The following is an 18,877-nucleotide window of genomic DNA, read 5'->3' on the forward strand; positions in this document are numbered from 1 at the left end:
AACGGTGCCTAGCTGAGAGATGCTGGAACTGTGTTCTAGTGAGTTCTGGCTGAAAAAAAAAGCCCTGTGTGTAAAGAAGAAGAAGAAGAAGAAGAAGAAGAAGAAGAAGAAGAAGAAGAAGAAGAAGAAGAAGAAGAAGTAGTTTGGCCTTGATATCCTGCCTTTCACTCCCCTTAAGGAGTCTCAAAGTGGCTAACAATCTCCTTTCCCTTCCTCCCCCACAACAAACACTCTGTGAGGTGAGTGGGGCTGAGAGACTTCAGAGAAGTGTGACTAGCCCGAGGTCACCCAGGAGCTGCATTTGGAGGAGTGGGGAAGCGAACCTGGTTCACCAGATGACAAGTCCACTGCTCTTAACCACTACACCACGCTGGCTCCCTGAATATGGCACATAGATACGGTACATTACAGCAATACTGCGGTTTAGTTTTCAAAATCTTTCACAAAGGAAATGTTGAAAAGAACAATTTGGGATTGAAATGTAGAAATAAAATGTGTGCTGAATCTTATTTTGTAAGGTCAGGCACATTGAAAGAAAGGAGCACTAAGGTTGGTTGGTGTGTTGTTGCACCTACATGAAATATCCTTGAATGACTCTATGGTCTTGAGGAGAGTTTTCTGCTAACCCAGATTTGGCCTGTGGTGATAACAGGGTTCTTTTGCCTTCTCCCACAACTCACTCCATCAGCTGTCAGCCTGGAGATGATGCCTTCTTCTCTAAAAGATCTGAAATCAGATCCAGCCTCCCATCCTTTTTTTGCCTTATTTTCTGTTTCAGAGCCTTCCTCTGCAGTGGGGTGGCTTCTTGGACAACCGCAGATGTCATATTCAGCTTGGGTCAGTTTCCTGAGCCACCTGGTCTTCTAACTTCTATGGTGCCTCTTGCTCACCTGTCCTCTGCTTGCAGATGGGTTGAGCTGTGAGGAGCTGGCTAATGCATGGTGCTGCTTTGCAGCTGGAGGTAGGATGCAAAGTTCCTTGGTTCCTTCTGGCTGATCCCTCCAGCAGACTGCCTCCACATTTAAATCCTCCTTTGCAGGATGTTCCACTCCTGGGAGTGCATTTGTGTGGAGAATGCATTTAGCCTGTTGTTTTCTAGCACGGAGCCCTGAATTTGCAACTGTGTAGTTGCATCTGCACAAACCACTGATCGAGGTGGCAGTAAACAACCCAGATTATGTCTTATGTTCTCTGTGCAACTGTGTTTCAGGAGGCTGCAAGGGTTGCATCCTGCACAGAAGGATTTTGACAGATGTGACAAATACCTTCCTTGAGAAGAGAGGGGCTTGTAACATGATGTGTCAACTGGCGCCTTCAGCAAGGCATGAGCATTTTGTGGTCTGTCCACACGATGGCAGCCTAGCCCAGTGATTCCACTGTACACAAGCTTCCAAACAGAGAAGGGATATAGATCTTCCACAGCAGGTGTTCACATCTCTCCCGGACCTCACCCCTACCATACCCCACAGAGCAGAGTGGGAAGAATCAGGATGGTGGCGGTGGTGGGGTGTGTGTGCAGCTTTTGATCTGCGGGGCCTGCAAAGGAAGCCAGCTGAGGAGCTTGTTGAGCAAATCCACAAGTGGCGTTTGGGGGACGTTATGTTTTTAGGCATGGAAGGACTGGTTATTAGCAGAATGGTCAATTGTTGTCACTTGGGCTTCTATGCTCTTGTTCTTTATCCCTGGAGATGGCAATGATATTGTGAGGTAATACTACTTCAGTAAATACCTTCATACGATGCCAAGATCTGAGAAGAGGGCTTCTACATCCGACAGATGATTGATCAGAAGCTTGAAATGGAGTTTAACTCTATTTGGGAGGAGTTAAGCGATTGTAGCAAAATCAACAAGAAAAATGACTCGAGTGTTGGTAGTCTGAACCCTGAGGACCCTAAAGTCAAAAGCCCCACTATAAACACACTGTGCTTCTTCTAGGTTTGCCAAATATTTGACTGGAAATTTACACACACACACACACACACACACACACACACACACACACACACTGTGCTTTTTCTAGGTTTGCCAAATATTTGACTGGAAATTCTCTCTCTCTCTCTCTCTCTCTCTCTCTCTCTCTCTCTCTCTCTCTCACACACACACACACACACACACACATACACACACACACACACAAAATAATACTCTTAAATAGATAGGATGGAGCTTACTTCCTGGTAAGTTTCTGTATTGCAATTGTAGGCTTAAGATGTAAACCAGAGAAGACCTGCGGTTCTCAGCAAGGAAACAGTATGATGACAAGTTAGGAGTGTGTGTGTGTGTGTGTGTGTGTGTGTGTGTGTGTGTGTGTGTGTGTGTGTTCATGTTGAAAATTTAAAGGAAAGGTGGGCAAGGGTACTGAGGTCTCTCCCGCAATCAGATGATGCTTCTGTAAGGCATGTTTGGCTGCCTGGGCCTGGACGCAGCCGCAAGGCTCTCCGTTGCTGCCAAGCCAGGAGCCATTTTGACTGCACAGAGCCACCGATCATGTCTATATAGCTCATCAATAATTTAAAGGGTAAACAACACTTTACATTAAGCGACACTAATTACCCCTGTAGATCCCACATAATTAATGTTTAACTGCATTTTAATTTTTATGGGATTACTCCACCCCCTCGGCCCCCACCTGCACATTACATTGGCTTGTACCCAAAGACTCCACACATTCCAGGCATTGCCCTAGCACCACCATCAAAGGAGGCTGCCCCTTTCTCTCACCCAAAGATTGCTACTGTTATTGGCACCTGTCTGTCTTGAGAGACGAGGGAGAGTGCTTGTGGAGGTGAAGTCAAACTGCTGCATTAGCAGCACTGAAGCAACCTCCTTGGGGCGCAAGCCTGGGAAGTGTGTATGAAGGTCCTGGGCTGCCCAGATGACAAAAAACCCCTCTCGACCTCACTGATGTCGTCCAAAGGAAAGCAGAGCAATATGTTTGGCACCAGCTGGGCTGCAGGAGTTGCCAGAAGAAGACATTCAATGTCTCATTCAACTACCTTAGGGACTCCACATTGGATTTCTGTTGGGTTAACTCCTTAGCCTTTCCCCACAAGGCAGCAGAGGTTTAGCACCAGTGTTTTCCTTCTCCTAGATGGGCTATGTTCTCAGGTTGACGAGCCCGATTTGCCCCACCCTTACCTCTACAGCACATGCAAACACCACCTTCTGGACCATTGGACCCATTACTGGTCACATCCACTCAATCTTCCAGAGCCTGTCTTTGCATGCAGCAGAAGTCCCTAACTCATGGAGGGTTTTAGAACCAATGGCTACCTTCACCTGGTTTAGCCGTCCAGTTGAAGCCGTTTCTGGGCTGTGGCTGCTGTTGCATGTGGACAGCTTCTCGGAGCCTCAGGTAACAGTTGAGTGCAGGCTGGGGACCAAAGATGGACAATGACTCCAAAGGAGCCTGATGTTTTCCCCCACCAGAAGTACTAGTAAAGATAAAGGGACCCCTGACCATTAGGTCCAGTCGTGGCCGACTCTGGGGTTGCGGCGCTCATCTCGCTTTATTGGCCAAGGGAGCCGGCGTCCAGCTTCTGGGTCATGTGGCCAGCATGACTAAGCCACTTCTGGCGAACCAGAGCAGCACACGGAAACGCCGTTTACCTTCCCGCAGGAGTGGTACCTATTTATCTACTTGCACTTTGACGTGCTTTCGAACTACTAGGTTGGCAGGAGCAGGGACCGAGCAACAGGAGCTCACCCCATCGCAGGGATTCGAACCGCTGACCTTCTGATAGGCAACTCCTAAGCTCTGTGGTTTAACCCACAGCGCCACCCGCGGCCACCCGCGTCCCTTACCAGAGGTACTAGCCCTCCCCTAACACCCCATACACTCTGATCGCTGCTGTACAAAGCAGCAATTCTTAAAGTGGGTTCCAGCTGCTCTCTGCATGCCCAAGGCTGGCCCAGGACAGTTTGGCACCAAACAGGGCACAATCCGCTGGGACGCTTTCCTGTGCACACCCCAGTTGAGATGAATGGGAGCCACATCGTAGGACCCCAGCAGCTGTTTCCTTTTGAGTCAGGCAAGCCGGGTCCCGCATGTTGGCATAAAAGGCATACGAGCTCCAGCAAAGGGTTGTACAGTTTGCATCTAAATAAAAGGAGCGCAAGCACTGCAGTTAATGTAGTCAGTAAATAAATAAAGGAGGGCTTTAAGCTTAGGGTACAGCAATCAGTTTAGAACTACAGGATAATTAACCCAGCAGGGGGCCGGAGCAGCCTATAGTCAGGTTTAAATGAACGAGTTCACTTTCATTGAGGCAGACTCGCTCAGCTCCCCAGGGAGTATAAAAATACGCTGGGGGAAGAGCCGGTGAAAGACACCAAGCAGAGGCGCGTGCAGGGCCAGAGCAGGCCTAGCGGACCACCGCCCTCACCCCTCGAACCCAGAAGAGCTCTTCTTCCAGAATTCCTTGGCTAAATAAATGTGGCTGATTTTGAAGCATGAAATCCCGCACTTCTTGCTTAAGCATTTCACACCACATTTGCCTCTCATCATCCTGAGCGAAACTGTCATGGCTGCCATGTTTGCCAACATTATGTGACTGAGCTCCCCTCCCCCCCAAAAAACCCCACATTTTTAATGCCTGGGGATGTATGCTGTGCCATAGAAGTCCAAACAGGGGTCTAGAAGCATATCTGAGGTGGGCAGCAGCTAAGCTTGTACATCCAGGGTGGAGAAACTCAAGCTGAGGGGAGCATTCAAATGAAGCACACTTATTGCCCATGAAATGCTCCTACCACTGCTAATGAAACGATGAGCCTGAGGCAGTTTTTAAGTCACCTCTGCCAAATGAGGAGTGCTGGGCTTGCCTCAATTTATCCCCCAGGGGGCAGACTGTAGTGAATGATACGGTTTGAATGGACCTGTTTGGTCATAACAAGACCCAAGCAAGGCCCATTGACTGGTTGGGGAATCTCTAGACCTAGGCCCGCCAGCCAAAGGCCAATCTATAGGCAGGCCTGCAGTCCTCCCCAATTGGCTGCTGGATCTCTAACCAGGCCGTGCTGCCTGACCATTTCAGGTAAGCGGACTTATATTGAGTCAGATGATGGATCCATCTGGCACAGTATTGCTTGTGGGATGTGAAAGACAAGAGCAGTCAAGTACAACATTCCTAGAGTGAACATGTTTACACATGGGGAAGAATATTTGTCCAGCCAGCAGGTAAACTTCCTGTTTCCTTCTGGGCTGGGACAGACTTCCTCTGCATGTGACTAGAGGTGGGCGTGGCCTCACCTGTGCAGGTAATGGCAAAAGCACAGGGCAGGGCAGCCATCTCTCTCTCTTTGACTATATGCATTGAAAAAGCAACATCTGCTTAGCCAAAGATGCTCTCTTAGCAGCCAAGAGAGGACAGAGGGATTGTCTCCTTATGAGATAGTTTCCAGGTGTATGTTACTTTTCTAAGCTAAGTCTGCCTTCTGGGATCCAATTGTGAAGAGAATGTGAGTAAACTCTTATTATACTTTTATAGAAGTCTGTGTCGTGTCTTATCTTTTATGAGGGAATAAGGGGAAAATACCAGAACAGTTATTATAGTGGCTTTAGCGAGCCTGAGCAAATGCATCCACTGTGCAATTTTAAAAGGGGCAATGTTACTCTGCAAAATTGTGACCTTGTTAACACAAGTTGGAAAGGCTATAATCAAACAATATATCCTCTCCTGCATCCCTGAACATTCCCACATTGCTGACACTGACTGGCAGAAATGCTCCAGGGATTTGGGCAGGGCACACTGTCACTGAGCAATGGTCCTTCTCCCTCTCCAGTAGTCCTCAGCCTCACCAAGGGCATCACTGGAGTCAACCTCCTTGCTTGCTACTGCACACCAAATCTAGACTTGCCACTCCATGTTGCCCGAAGGATTTTTCTTTCGGACGTGATTTTGGAAGTGCCCGCTTGGGTGAAAAGCAGCCAAGATTATTTCAAAGAAATGGGAAAGGGCTTCTGGGGGCCAGCAACATTTTTGCTGCAAATGGGCAGGGGGAGAAAGGTCTTCCTGCTGAAAACTTGAAGCGCTCTTGAGGTCCTTGCCAGGGCAGCTCTCCAAGCAATGATTCTGCCAAGCTGAGGGGAGAAAAAAATCTCATGGGAGTAATTCGGGCACATCTTTGCTTTGCTTTTCACCAAATAAACCCCAAATAGAACTATCCTCCTCTAATCACATGTTTGGAGAAAATGCTGTTTCTTTTCCTGGATGGATTGGCTTTCAGAAAAAATCCAAAATTGCTCAAAGTGATGAGCGAAATGCATGGAACCATCACACACAAAGTTTTAAACAATCCAAGAATAAAAGCCACATGTTACAACATTAGCAGAAAGAGGAGGTGTATTGCCAGTGGTTCTTTCATCTGGATGAAAAGGCAGATCTTTGGACTTCATCTGTTCCTCACTGGGAATCTTGTGGGATGCCCCTTATTACAGAGGGCCACAGCTCAACAGTCTTCCTCATTTTGTGACAGGGTGATTTGGCCACCCGAAATGCCCAGTCCAGTTCATTTTTGCTTCTGTCACTGAGTTGCCCCTCCAGAGCTGTGGGGCAGCTGAGCCTATCTATAAATATAGGGTTTTAAGCCGCCACAAAGCTTCTCCTGGCTCACATTGTCAGGGTCCCCTTTCTATCCATTAGATCATATCTGGGTCAAAGAGCACAGAAGGGGGGAAAAAGCCCCCCTGCCACACAATGTCTATTCAACCTCAGGCTCTATTCACTCACGTCTTTTCCCCCCACAGCCAAGGACACGTGACCCTCCTCCCTGCTCCTTAGCCTAAGCCCCTACCTTTTGATGTTCGACAGCAGAAAACTGCAATTAAATGTTGTTCTCAAGATGATGCCCTAAAGTAAGCTCGGGTGAGAGTCATTCAAGCAGGGAGCCGGCAACACAGATGCAAGTTTGGCCGGGGGCCAGGGGGCTGTGGAGAAATAGAAGATGAAACCCACAGGAATCCTGAACTTTGTTTAGCTATTTGGACCTGTTTGTTTATGACATTCATTTTGCAAAGAAAGTGACATCTGGAGAAAGCAAAGGAGGTTCTCCAGCACACAAGGGACGATGAAGGGTTGTGCAGATATTCGTAGGGTCCTATGTATGTTTATTTAGAAGTAAGTCTACTGCTTATATGGTTGGGCTGAGCAGTTACTGTTTTTAGAAAGCTACAGGGGCAGCCCAGATAGGGATGCAACTGTGAGGAGTCACAGGGTGTGGCTTTCAGATTGCACAAAAGGTCTGCTATATTCTGTTCAATAAGCCTTAACTTATTGAAAGACAGATCCTGAAGTTGAGGCTCCAATACTTTGGCCATCTCATGAGAAGAGAAGACTCCCTGGAAAAGACCCTGATGTTGAGAAAGATTGAGGGCACAAGGAGAAGGGGACGACAGAGGATGAGATGGCTGGACAGTGTTCTCGAAGCTACCAGCATGAGTTTGACCAAACTGTGGGAGGCAGTGGAAGACAGAAGTGCCTGGTGTGCTCTAGTCCATGGGGTCATGAAGAGTCGGACACGACTAAATGACTAAACAACAACAACAAGCCTTAACTGACTTCAGTAGGACATGGACCCAAGTAAGCACAGATAGGACAGCAGCCAGAGAGAGGAGGACCAAATTGTATTGGACATTACGGTTGCATTTTATGGCTATTATCTACATTGTTTATAATGTTGTAAACTGCCTGTTGACTATGGGCAGTATATGTCTTAATACAGGAATAAAAGGTGACACTTAAAGCACTAGACCATATTGCCTGCTCTGGAGAGCATAAGGGACTTTCCATTTGCCTATTTGCTGAGCCCCTGTTTTCAAACACCGTCTTTGTTCTGCCTTCCAGAGCATTGGTGAAAAGGTGCTAGATGCTCCCCTTTGGACACTTTGGCACTTTACAAGGTGGAGTGTGCTGAAAGGGGGCTCCCCCTATTGGCCTGGATGTTTTTCTGCTGACTTTAACGCAGTACTAACACGAGGGAAACCGTTTAATCCATCATTACGACATCATTGGGGAAGTCATTTTGGAGAACGTCTAAACACTCTCTCATATTAGAGGATGTATTTCAAAATTTAAAAAGGAAGGATGCCTGGTCAGAATATTTAAAAAAATGTATATTACTGTCAATTGTAGAAACTGGAGATTGTTAAGATTTACCAGTATGAGTTGATAATCCCTCCACTAGCCATGGCAACATGGAGCTACCATCCCTCACCCAGGAGATCCTCATTCCTAGAGCCGATTGCACTTATGCTCCAATGTTTGGTGGTTCCAAAACTTTGCATTCCTAAAGACCAATTGAAAATGACAGACCACTGAATGATACGTTTTTTGCCCGTGGTAGCAATTGTCATGTTGTGTGCTAGATGCTGTACAATGTTTAATTGTATCTTTATTGCTTCTTTTATTTCTTACGTTGTATTTCATTATATTACCATTCACATTCCATAGATGTCAAACTGTACTATACAATAAAGAACAACATAGGAAACAAAGGAAGCAATAAAACACAGTAACAAATTCAGTATATTTAACATGGACATGCTGTGGACCACATGAACAAAGCATGGGCCACCATTTTGGAATCCATGCACCAGGGTGTTTTGGAGTCAGATTAATGTTGCATATTCCAACCTGGACCCACCTGTTTACCCCAAGCCTTCTTATGAGGAGTAGTTGAGAGAGTTGGGAATGTTTAGCTTGGAGACGCGAAGACTGAGAGGTGATATGTGAGCCATCTTCAAATATCTGAAGGGTTGTCACATGGATGATGGGGCAAGCTTGTTTTCTGCTACTACAGAGGGTAGGACCAGAATGAATAGATGCGAATTACCAGAAATGGGATTCCAAATGAACACCAGGAAGAACCTTTTGACAGCGAGAGCTGTTTGACAGTGGAATAATAATAATAATAATAATAATAATAATAATAATAATAATTTCTATACCACCCTATACCGAAGGGTCTCAGGGTGGTTCACAGAATAAAGTCAAGATATAAAACTACAAAATACCTAATAAAAAATAAAAATAACAACCCAATAGCCCCCCCCAACCCCCAACCCCCATTTTAAAAGGGCATAGGATATAAATTGGATCAACCAAAGGCCTGGTTAAAAAGGAACGTTTTTGCCTGGTGCCTAGAGGTGTATAATGAAGGTGCCAGGCAAACTTCCCTGGAGAGAGCATTCCATAGATGGGGAGCCACTGCAGAGAAGGCCCCGTTCTTGTGTTGCCACCCTCCGGTCCTCTCGAGGAGGAGGCACATGAAGGAGGGCCTCAGGAGATGATCTCAGGGTCCAGGTAGGTTCATATGGACTCCATTGGAGGGTGGTGGACTTTATTAGAAGTTTTTAAACAGAGGTGGGATGGCCACCCATCATTGATGCTTTAGTTGTGATTCTTGTACTGCAAGGGGTTGGACTAGATGACTCTTGGGGGAGATCCTTCCAACTCTACAATTCTATTATTCGAAGGCATTGCCAGAGTGTGTGGGGTGGGAGAGGACATTTGGAATGAGGCAAGTGAGTTCATCATATGTAACCAATCCTGCCACCCCAGCAGTAGGAATAAAATAAAATAAAAATAAAAATGCAGGGAGCCAAAGGAAACACAGAGGCAACAGGTATCAACGACTGAATTAACTTTATTGGTTTTTTTTTTCCTAACTGCAGATTCAAGGTATACAACTGAACATTGCTATTTTCCTTATGAGACTTATAAATAAAAATACAAAAAATGTCCACTACAAAAAAATCTACTGTTAGTAGGATGTAAAAAATATTCTCTTTGCTATAGAAGGCACAAACTTCACTTAGTGACAAATGGAGAGAGAAAAAAACCTGCAGCAGTAAATTCTTTAATTTTTTTTAAACCTTTTCTTAATTTTTTTTTTTCCTCGCCAGAAACACTGAAGATTTTACAAAGGACCACACCTGCACCCAACACAGAAGGACAGATGCAGAGGCAGACAGCGGCAACTAGTGGGGGGGGGACATCACATCTTTTTAATCAGGGTGGGGGAGGGAATCTGATTTATGGTGTGTGTGGGTGTGTGTGTGTGTGTGTGTGTTATCTTTAAGCTAAATGCGTCTGTGACTCTAGAGGAACACATAACGAGACTCACAAGCAGCACTGCAAAGGAACAAATGGAAGAATATTTTGTACAGAGGAAAAAAATACACAATGGAGGAAGGGTTGGGGGTGGGAAACCCCAAATCGAAACATAACAACAGCAACAACAATAAAAAAAAACCAAAAACAAATGGGCACCTTCTAAAGTTAGGCTAACAGGAGGTGCTGAGGTAGACAGAGCCAGGACAGCAATTAAAAACACGATTTATTCATTTTTTAATACGAAGCAATCAAACTGGCACTTGTGCTGTCACAACGTTAAGAGACAAGCAAAAAAACAAAAACAAAACGAAAACAAACCAACAAAAATTAATAATAAGCTTTTAAATTTGCTTGGTCCAGAAGGACAACAATTGGTCCTCAGTGCTATAATATATATTTATATATATATATATTTTATGAACATAAAACGTCATGGAGACATAGCATGGCTTCTTAGCCTCAAAAGATCATGCATACTTTTAACACTATGTAAAACAAACACCAAGACACACGCCCAGATATTGGCACCCTAGGGTGCCCAGGGATGTCATGGCAGCAGGGGGAGCAAATGTGGGTGAGGAAGTTCTCCAGGCCCAGGCAAGATCGGGAGACTCATCCAGACTCTTGTTGAATATGGACGATAAGCTTCCTCTGCCTCCATTAATTATCCATTGCCCACGTGACGCTCTCCTCCAAATCACCAACTTCCAACACTTTGCTTTCCCTCAGTCCAGGTTATGTCATACTTATCTCCTGTCGTTGTGTGGGAAAATCCAGATCAAGGGAGGGGAGAAGGTGGGAAGGCAGCAATTTGGAGGAGAACGTCATATGGGGCAAGAGAGAAGGAATGGAAGCACATGACGCGCTTCCTGTCCACACTGAATGGCAGTATGGATGAGCCCTCAGATTCTCTCTCTATCCCCACCCTGCAGCTTACGATGGTGGGCGACTGAGCGAGAGAACCTCGCACCACAACAGAAGAGCAAGCTTTCAGGGGGAAGGGGCTGGTGGGTGGGTGGGTGTGGCAGAAGACTTGTAGAACAATTAGAGTGCACACTAATGGGGAAGGTGGCTGACAAATTGTTGCCTCTATTAGTACAACTGAGAATGGTGGCATTCTGGAACAAGAAGAAGCAACTTCAGGGTTTTTTTAAGCGCTGAAACCTACAGGAAGCCAGGAGTTTGGAAGCGGGGGGAAAGGGGCATATGCGGGGGGGGGGGGAAATCTCAAATAAAGGACGGTAGAGCATACCATGACATCCCCTTTGCAACAAAGTCCAACCCATTTCCCCAGGGTACCAAATAACTGAGCAGGCATTGCAGCAATTTCCCCCTCTTTTAAATGTGAAACAAAATCCTATCCTTTTTTTTTTACTAGGCACAAAGATAAAACAAGCCATCTTCCCAAAGTTGTGTACTAAATCAGTGCCTGTCTTGCTCCCTCCGCCACAAAGCAGCAAAAACAATACAAAAGAAAAAAAGTTATTTTTTTTCTTTCTCACGCAGACATGCAGAAAATGCACACTCGCACATGTATGTATACGATGCATCTGAAAATGCTTTCCATTTTTTTTAAAGTTTATTCCTAAAGCAATATACTTGCAAAAAATAAAAAGTGTTACGCAGGACAGCCAGAATTGTGAATTTCCATACGGCGGGTGGGCAAAGTTTGAAGGGAAATTGTGTAAGGCATTTGTAACCCAGTGTACCATAAAGTGTGCTAAAAAATGGCAGTTTAAGTGGGGGTTATTTGCGTGGCGAATGGAACACAGCGATCAGGCCACTCTACAGAGCACCTCACAAAAACTGCTGGTGCTTTAAAGTTGGGGAATCCCTTTCCCTTCTAAATTCAGATCTGGTTTGTGCGATCCTAACTTTTAGATCAAGTCAACAACATGCTTCCCCATCCCCCCCAACCTGGCAATCTTCTGGATTGTGTTGTGTTCACTGATCAAAAACAACTTTGCCCACATTCCCATCGACATTCATAATGTAGCAGACGCCTTGCAAACAACCGAAACATTCAGAGGAAAATGGCATCTTCCTGCAGAAGAGGGAAGGGCAGTTGCAGTGAAAACATGCATTTCCGGTAAGGATGCCTCCATCGGAAACTGCAAGGATCACCGCCGCCTCCCTGCCTACCTCAAGGCCACATTTCTGGATGCAGGAAAGGCCCACACAGAGGTTGACCAGGAGGTTAAATTGCATTTCCCAAAGTGCGCTTAGGAAGCTGCGATTTCACCCTGATTTAGTACCATCCTATGTGATGCTAGATTACAACAATACTGCTATTATTTAATACTAGGGCTTACACACACACACACACACACACACACACACACACACACACACACAGAGGCAGGCATACAGATTCCTGTTCACATTACAAAAGGAGAGGGGTCAGAGAGAGAACATCATCCTGCTTAAAACTGACACAGGGACTAACAAATGTTACAAAAATATTACACTCTGCAAATAATGTCATCAGTCCAACACTTTCAGCTTGGTGGGCAGGTGGGGAGGGAAGGGCAAAGGCTCCTCAAATGAGCAACCCCCCTTTTTTTAATAAAGAAAACAACAAGAACACCATCAATAGCCCAATAATGTCGGGAGCACATAGACACAACCTTATGGCCATCTCTGGCAAAATGTGACATTGGTACGCTTACTGCATATTTCTCTTTAAAGGGTCTGCCTTAAATGACGTCATATTTTTTTCACATTATAAACAAAACTCTACTTAGCTATTCACATATTCAAGTTTAACTTTTCGTTTTTCTTCCTTTACCAAATCGCTAACTTTTCCACTAAACTGTCAAAACTCCCTCAACTGTTACAATGACACATATTCTCTCTCCTCTTATTCCTCCCCCTCCCTCCCTCCTTCCCTCCCCCCACCCCATTTTAAGGCCTTCAGTATTTAACTAACAGTTGAGACAAGATCAGAGGGGCAGGGGGTGGGGTGGGGTGGACAGCAGTACAGAGACACTCTGTTAAAATTCCCTTTTCTTCCATCTATGCAAGGCTCCCCTAAAACTTTCTTTCCCCCATATATAAAATGAAGCTAAATTACAGAATAAAAATTTACACTGGCAAAATATAAAGCATGAGATGAAAATTGAAATGAACATCACAAAGCGAAAAGAAAAGAAAAAACTTAACAAAAAAACACAAATATTGCAAAAAATGTGCTTCCCTTACTGCGAAAAAAAACCCTCTCACCAACACCCCCCTCCCCAATTTAAAAGAGGTAGCTTTCAAGATAATACGACCCACTTTCCATCAGGCAGGCCATTAAAACAAAACACCAATTTTGGTAATAATAATACATGATAAAATAAAAATAAGGCTGACGTGGGAACCGACTGCCACGGCGCTTTTGTGGCTGTGCTGTGGCACTTTGGCGCATCACGCAAATACTCTCTCTGCAGGCGCCATGATGCAGCCCTTTCAGCACTCAACCTAAAACACTTCTCTCCCCCCTCCCCCACAAAAAGCCAATGCAAACAAGCTCATGAGGTCACAAGAAACTGAGGTAATTTCAAGTACAATGTGCTAAATGCAGAAATCATTAAACGTAACGTAAAATTAAGAAAGCAAAAACAAAGGAAAGCATAAACAACAACCCTTTCCCATTCGACTCCTTCAGAGACAGAGGACTGGGCAGGAGGATTGGTGGGGTGGGGGCGGGCATGTTTCAAAAGCCATCACCTGGGTGGGGGGGTGGACAGAAGAAGGAAGTGGGCCTCACTTGTACTTAGGGCACCTTGTCAAGAGGGACAAGGAAGAATTCAAGATCGCTGCCCCGATTGTAGCAGGAGGTATGAGATGTGGGAGAGGGAGGGGCGTAGCACCCCAAGACAAACTTTCAGATACTGCTGAACTACAGTAATTGGCCATGCTGGGAGCTGTAGCCGAGCAACATCTAGAAAGCTGTAGGCTGCCCGCTCCCTGCTCTAAGAAGGTGGCAGGCAACTCATAGGACAAGTCCTTCCCATGGATGACAACCAGCTGGCCCACCCCTCTAGGCAGCTAATGTAACTTCAGGCAAAGTCCTCACTGGGGGGTTTCAGGAAGGGGGGATGAACCCAACCAGAAGACACACACACACACTGCTTACAGTCAACATTTCCCTCCCAAATTTCACAAGAGATAGAGGCTCAATCTGTGCCTTTCACTGTTTGGCTTGACCAAAGGGTAGGCAAGAGCGTAGCATGGGTTGCCGGTGCCCAGGGCAGGATAAGCAAGTGTTGCATTCCCCTAGTGGACTGGGCAGCAGTCAGTCCCTTCACCGTCCAGCATCTAATCAAGGGAGTCTCTCCTTGCAAACTAGCTCCAACCTGGGAGCAGGGATAAGGCAGAGAAACATGAAGCTGTGTCTCCTCACTCTCCTGCCCTTGCAGCAAGGCTTTGTGGACCATACAAGTGGCTCCGTCAGTGCTTTCTTGCCTTTCTCTTCCTCCCTCCCTCCTTGATGGGTGGCACCACTGCCCTCCACTCTTTCCCTCTTGGTTGGCCCAGGGGAGGGACGCTCTCCCAAGCCAAGAGGTAAAGAAGGCACCAGCACTGCCCCAGCCCCAAAGGGAATGGATTGTCTCCCTGCACCTCCACGCTATGCCACTGAGGATGAGTTATCTCTCTGTTGACCTACTGTAGTAAGAATGCAAAGTGCCTCCGTGGTTGCTGTAGGCAGACTGCACTTGCCTCGCTGGGCCAGTAGTTCCTCCCCAACCTTTGTGCAGATAGTATGAAGGCTGGCACTGGTGGGTTGGGGGAAGCATGTGCCTTTGATGCCCATTCAGCCCTAAGAGGGGTGACTCATGCACATGAGCCCATGAAGCCCATGAAGCCCATGAAGTCCCCTTGGACATTGCAGCAAATTGGCTATGGAAGGCAAGACTCTGCAAATGCAGAGTGCCCCATTGCTAAGAATTGGTATTAGAATTGGTATGGCCCTAGGCTTCCTCATGCCCATCAATAATGCAAATGCCAGTCTCATCTTTTAGTTCAATGATGGGGCTGCTTCCATGTTCACAAAGGAATGTGTGCATGGACCTTGTCCCTTCATGGAAGTAAATGGGGAAACTCTCTGTACATCAGATCCCTCTCCCAAATTCCAGGGTTGTCAGATCGTCAGATCAGAGTGCTTGTTCCTGGAAGCCATTGCGTCTCCCACCAGCCTCTTCTGAAAGGAGCTGAAAAATAACTTTCCTCCCCACACCCCGGCTCCTCTGAGAAGGCTGACCACTCATATTAAGAAATGTGCAAAGTTATGCTGTCCCTAACTGGTTTCTCTCACCCGAACCCCTCTCCCACTCCCACTCAAAAGAAAACATTAAATTAAATTTAAAAGAATGCATAGAATGGTCTTTGGTCAGGAGAAAGCATTGTGACCTAGAAGGGATGGTCTACAGGTGAGTGGTGTGCTCTTGTAAACTCAACTTGACCTTGGTCATGCTCTGTGGGAAAATCTGGATTTTGCCTCAGGAGCACAGCCATGATGCAAACGATAGGCCCAAAATGGAAGCACAGGGAGGGGTGTCTATAGGGGAAATAATGACAATGTGATTTGCAGGCATCTCAGCACTTCCATTGCCCTACCCACTCCCCACTCCAGAGAGCATAGTAAGAACAGTCCTACCCTGGCCCTTGACTAAGGCCAGACACAAACATTCAGCACTCCCACCCCTTCTGCCCTGCAAGACCCTCAAGACTGAGGAAAGCAGGGTACAATGCTCCACATACCATCTGAAACTTTCACCCCAGCACCTTCTGTGGCACACCTCTTCAATCCCACACCACTTCATTGGTGCCCCCTCAACCTCTGGCAACACTCCTGCTCCAAAGAGAATGGACTGGGAGATTGAGCCACCTGCCAAAGGGATGGGACGGGGAAAGCAGATGAAGAGCAGCTTCCAGGGAATGTCGACACTGTAAACTGAAGCCTGTCCCGACTGGTGTCCTTCTCCCCAAGGATTGTGGGCTGCTAGGGATCTGCATCTAAACGAGGTCACAATATACCTAACAGAGAATCCTCAGAGGCCTCGTAAGAGTGCAGTTCCCAAGGTTCCTTGGGGGAAATCAGGACGGCAACGCAGGAGTGAGGACTTGGTTTCAGTTTACAACATGAATGAGGCCTTGGTAAAATGCAACAGCCCCACTAAGGAGTAGAAGAGGCTAAACCAAACCCCTTCTAAGGCCCTTTATGAGCATGGAGAGACAGAGACACACATGAGGCAACTGAAGACATGGCTAGGGCTGGGCTGAGAGAGGGGTGGGCTTTTTGTTGTTGTTGTTGTTAGCCTCTTGTGGGTTTTGGCCAGGGAACTCCAAAGAGTTTCCCTCCTCCTTCTCTTACTCCGGCTGCGATTGCAACAAGGACCCTCATGAGCTAGGAAGGAGGTTGCCAGCAAATCCTAGTTGGACAGAGACAGAACCAGGTGGGGTGGGGTGGGATTGGGGAGAGAAAAAGAAGAAGGGGAAAGGAGAGAAGGGAGGCCAGAGACCACTTAGGGGGGTGGTTGGTTTTGCCCAGTCCTTCCCAGCTCCATCCCTCCATCCCTCCTCTTGTCCTGTTAGACATAGCAAAGGTACAGATAGGTCTTCTCTATCCTCCAGTCGGTGGGGATCTCTTCTGGCTTGTGGCCTTTCATGTGCTTCTGCATGGCAGAAAGACTTGGGCAGTACTCCAGGCAGATCGTGCACTGATATGGGGAGGCTCCGTTGTGGGTCCTGAGGTGCTTGATCATGGCAGAGTAGTCTCGGGACCGCTGGTGGCAGAGCTTGCACTCAAAGGGCTTCTCACCTGCAATTAGAGAAGCAAGGGAAAAGTCACCGATTTGGGAAAAATGACAGCTCTGGGTGGCGCCTAAGCCAAAAACCAACCCTTCTGTTTCTCAAGGGGTTTTGATCCCCTGTGAAAGAGGTTTCCATCGTTATGCCCCATCCTCAAGACTCTTGAGAATTCCTTGGGGGTTCTGGTGGGTTTCGAACAAGGTGGCCAAAGGCGGTGTGTTTTTGATTCCCAGGAAACATTTCTCCAGTGCTCTGCAGCCTCCATGGCTGCCCATGCTTCCTGATTTGAAAAAACCCCAAGGGAGGAGGTTTACACTGGGCTTTGAATGAAACATGGGCACCCAGGGAGGCTGCAGGGTGCAGATATCCAAGAGATGTATTTTTGAATGAAAGAAAGGACCCTACAAAACCCCTCAGCCACCATTATAAGATCAGCATTTATTTATGTATTTATTCATTTACTTAATTACTTACATTTATATTCCACCTTTCCTCCAAGGAGCTCAAGTTGGGGTACATAGTTTTCCTCCCCACCATTTTATCCTCAGAACAGCCCTGTGAGGTAAGCTGAGAGTGAGTGACTGGTGTGACGTCACCCACTGAGTTTCATGGGTGGTGGTGGGGTTTGAACCCTGGTCTCTCTCATGTTGTAGTCTAAGCAAGGCTGAGTACACTGTACTTAAAGTGTACTTAAATCCAACATTTTGTGCCGGGAAGCCTAATGATTCTTCAGAAAGCAAGGTTGAATTCCTCAGCCTGGTCAAATAAAATTTGAGCTATTTTGTTGTTGTTGTTGCATAATTCATTCTTTGCAAGTCATGGGAAAGAGCTATGCCCAGACTTTGAGATTTCAGAATTGCTATAAGCACTGGAAGCTTTTTAAAAAGGCAGCAGAGATCCTCCCTAGGGAACTGTATTGTGTCCAATACCTCATTTTTAACCTTTTCTGTGTTCCTGTGAGATCACAGCACACAGAGAGCCATGGCTAAACGCAAAAAAAAAAAAAAAGGAGGGGGGAAGAGTACTGCAAGCCCGCAAGTATTTTGTTGACTGGCTATGGGCTTATTTCATCTTTGCAAAGGGCTCAGGTTACCATGCAGATGACCATCACCTTTACAGCAGAGTTACTCGGTCTTTCCCGGAGAGATATGTTTCGATACTGTCCACGGCAGCCCCGATCGAAAGCCAAAGGGGGCTCCTTTCAACGCAGTAATTAACTGCCTCAGTCTTCTCAATATTGATACCTGCTCTGTGCACAGACAGAGCGAATAATGAAGTAATGAACAGCAAAAGTGATCTAAATATTGACCTGCTATTTATATTAGTTGTGGGCTGCTGAAGCACTCAGCAATTCACTAGTTGGCAGTGAGAAATCTGGGTTCCACGGTACACAAGAAATCTTCTGTCTTGTATTCAAAAAAGTGGGGAATCCCACATTCAGCAACAAAAACATGGGGAAGAGGTGGATGAAATAGGGAAAATTGTCCTCACGGCTGCCTATATAGAGGGCTGTCTTCTGCTGCAACCATGAAGGCAGAAATAGGAATATAGGAATCTGCCATATTGAATCAGACCATCTAGTTCAGTCTACTCAGATGGACAGTGGCTCTGTAGGGTTTCAGAAGAGTCTTTCCCAACCCTACTTAGAGATGCAAGGGATTGAACCTGGGACCTTCTGCATACAAAGCAGATGCTCTAGAACTCAGCTTTCACAAATGATTGCACAGAGAAGTCGTTTTCAGCTTCCTTTCTTCACCCTCCTTCTGATGGCACCCCTGAATGTCTCTTATGGAGCACATGTGAGTTGCAAAGGTTCTGGAGCCAAGGGCATGTGTCTCAGCTCATCTTGAGCATGTGTGAGGCCTTACAGGGGGAGGGTGTGTGACACATCGCTTCTGTTCCCTGTTAAATTCGGGGGGGGGGGCATTTAGAAGTGGCATGGATGAGCTGCCTTTCCAGGAAGCTTGAAC

At 46.4% G+C, this 18,877-nt stretch overlaps 1 protein-coding gene across 2 annotated transcripts in view; it reads right to left on the reverse strand.

Annotated features, from left to right (window-relative positions):
• Positions 1-15,601: 15,601 nt before the first annotated feature.
• Positions 15,602-18,877, reverse strand: part of ZBTB16 (zinc finger and BTB domain containing 16) — a 183,359-nt gene continuing 180,083 nt past the window's right edge. For both annotated transcript variants that reach the window (XM_053366265.1, XM_053366266.1), the window contains exon 7: positions 15,602-16,917. In XM_053366265.1, the coding sequence (XP_053222240.1) occupies positions 16,688-16,917 (230 nt within the window). In that variant the 3' untranslated portion in view covers positions 15,602-16,687. The remainder of the gene's footprint in view (positions 16,918-18,877) is intronic.

The sequence above is a fragment of the Podarcis raffonei genome, chromosome 15 (assembly GCF_027172205.1).
Source record: "Podarcis raffonei isolate rPodRaf1 chromosome 15, rPodRaf1.pri, whole genome shotgun sequence".
In the NCBI taxonomy this organism is placed as follows: Eukaryota; Metazoa; Chordata; class Lepidosauria; order Squamata; family Lacertidae; genus Podarcis; species Podarcis raffonei.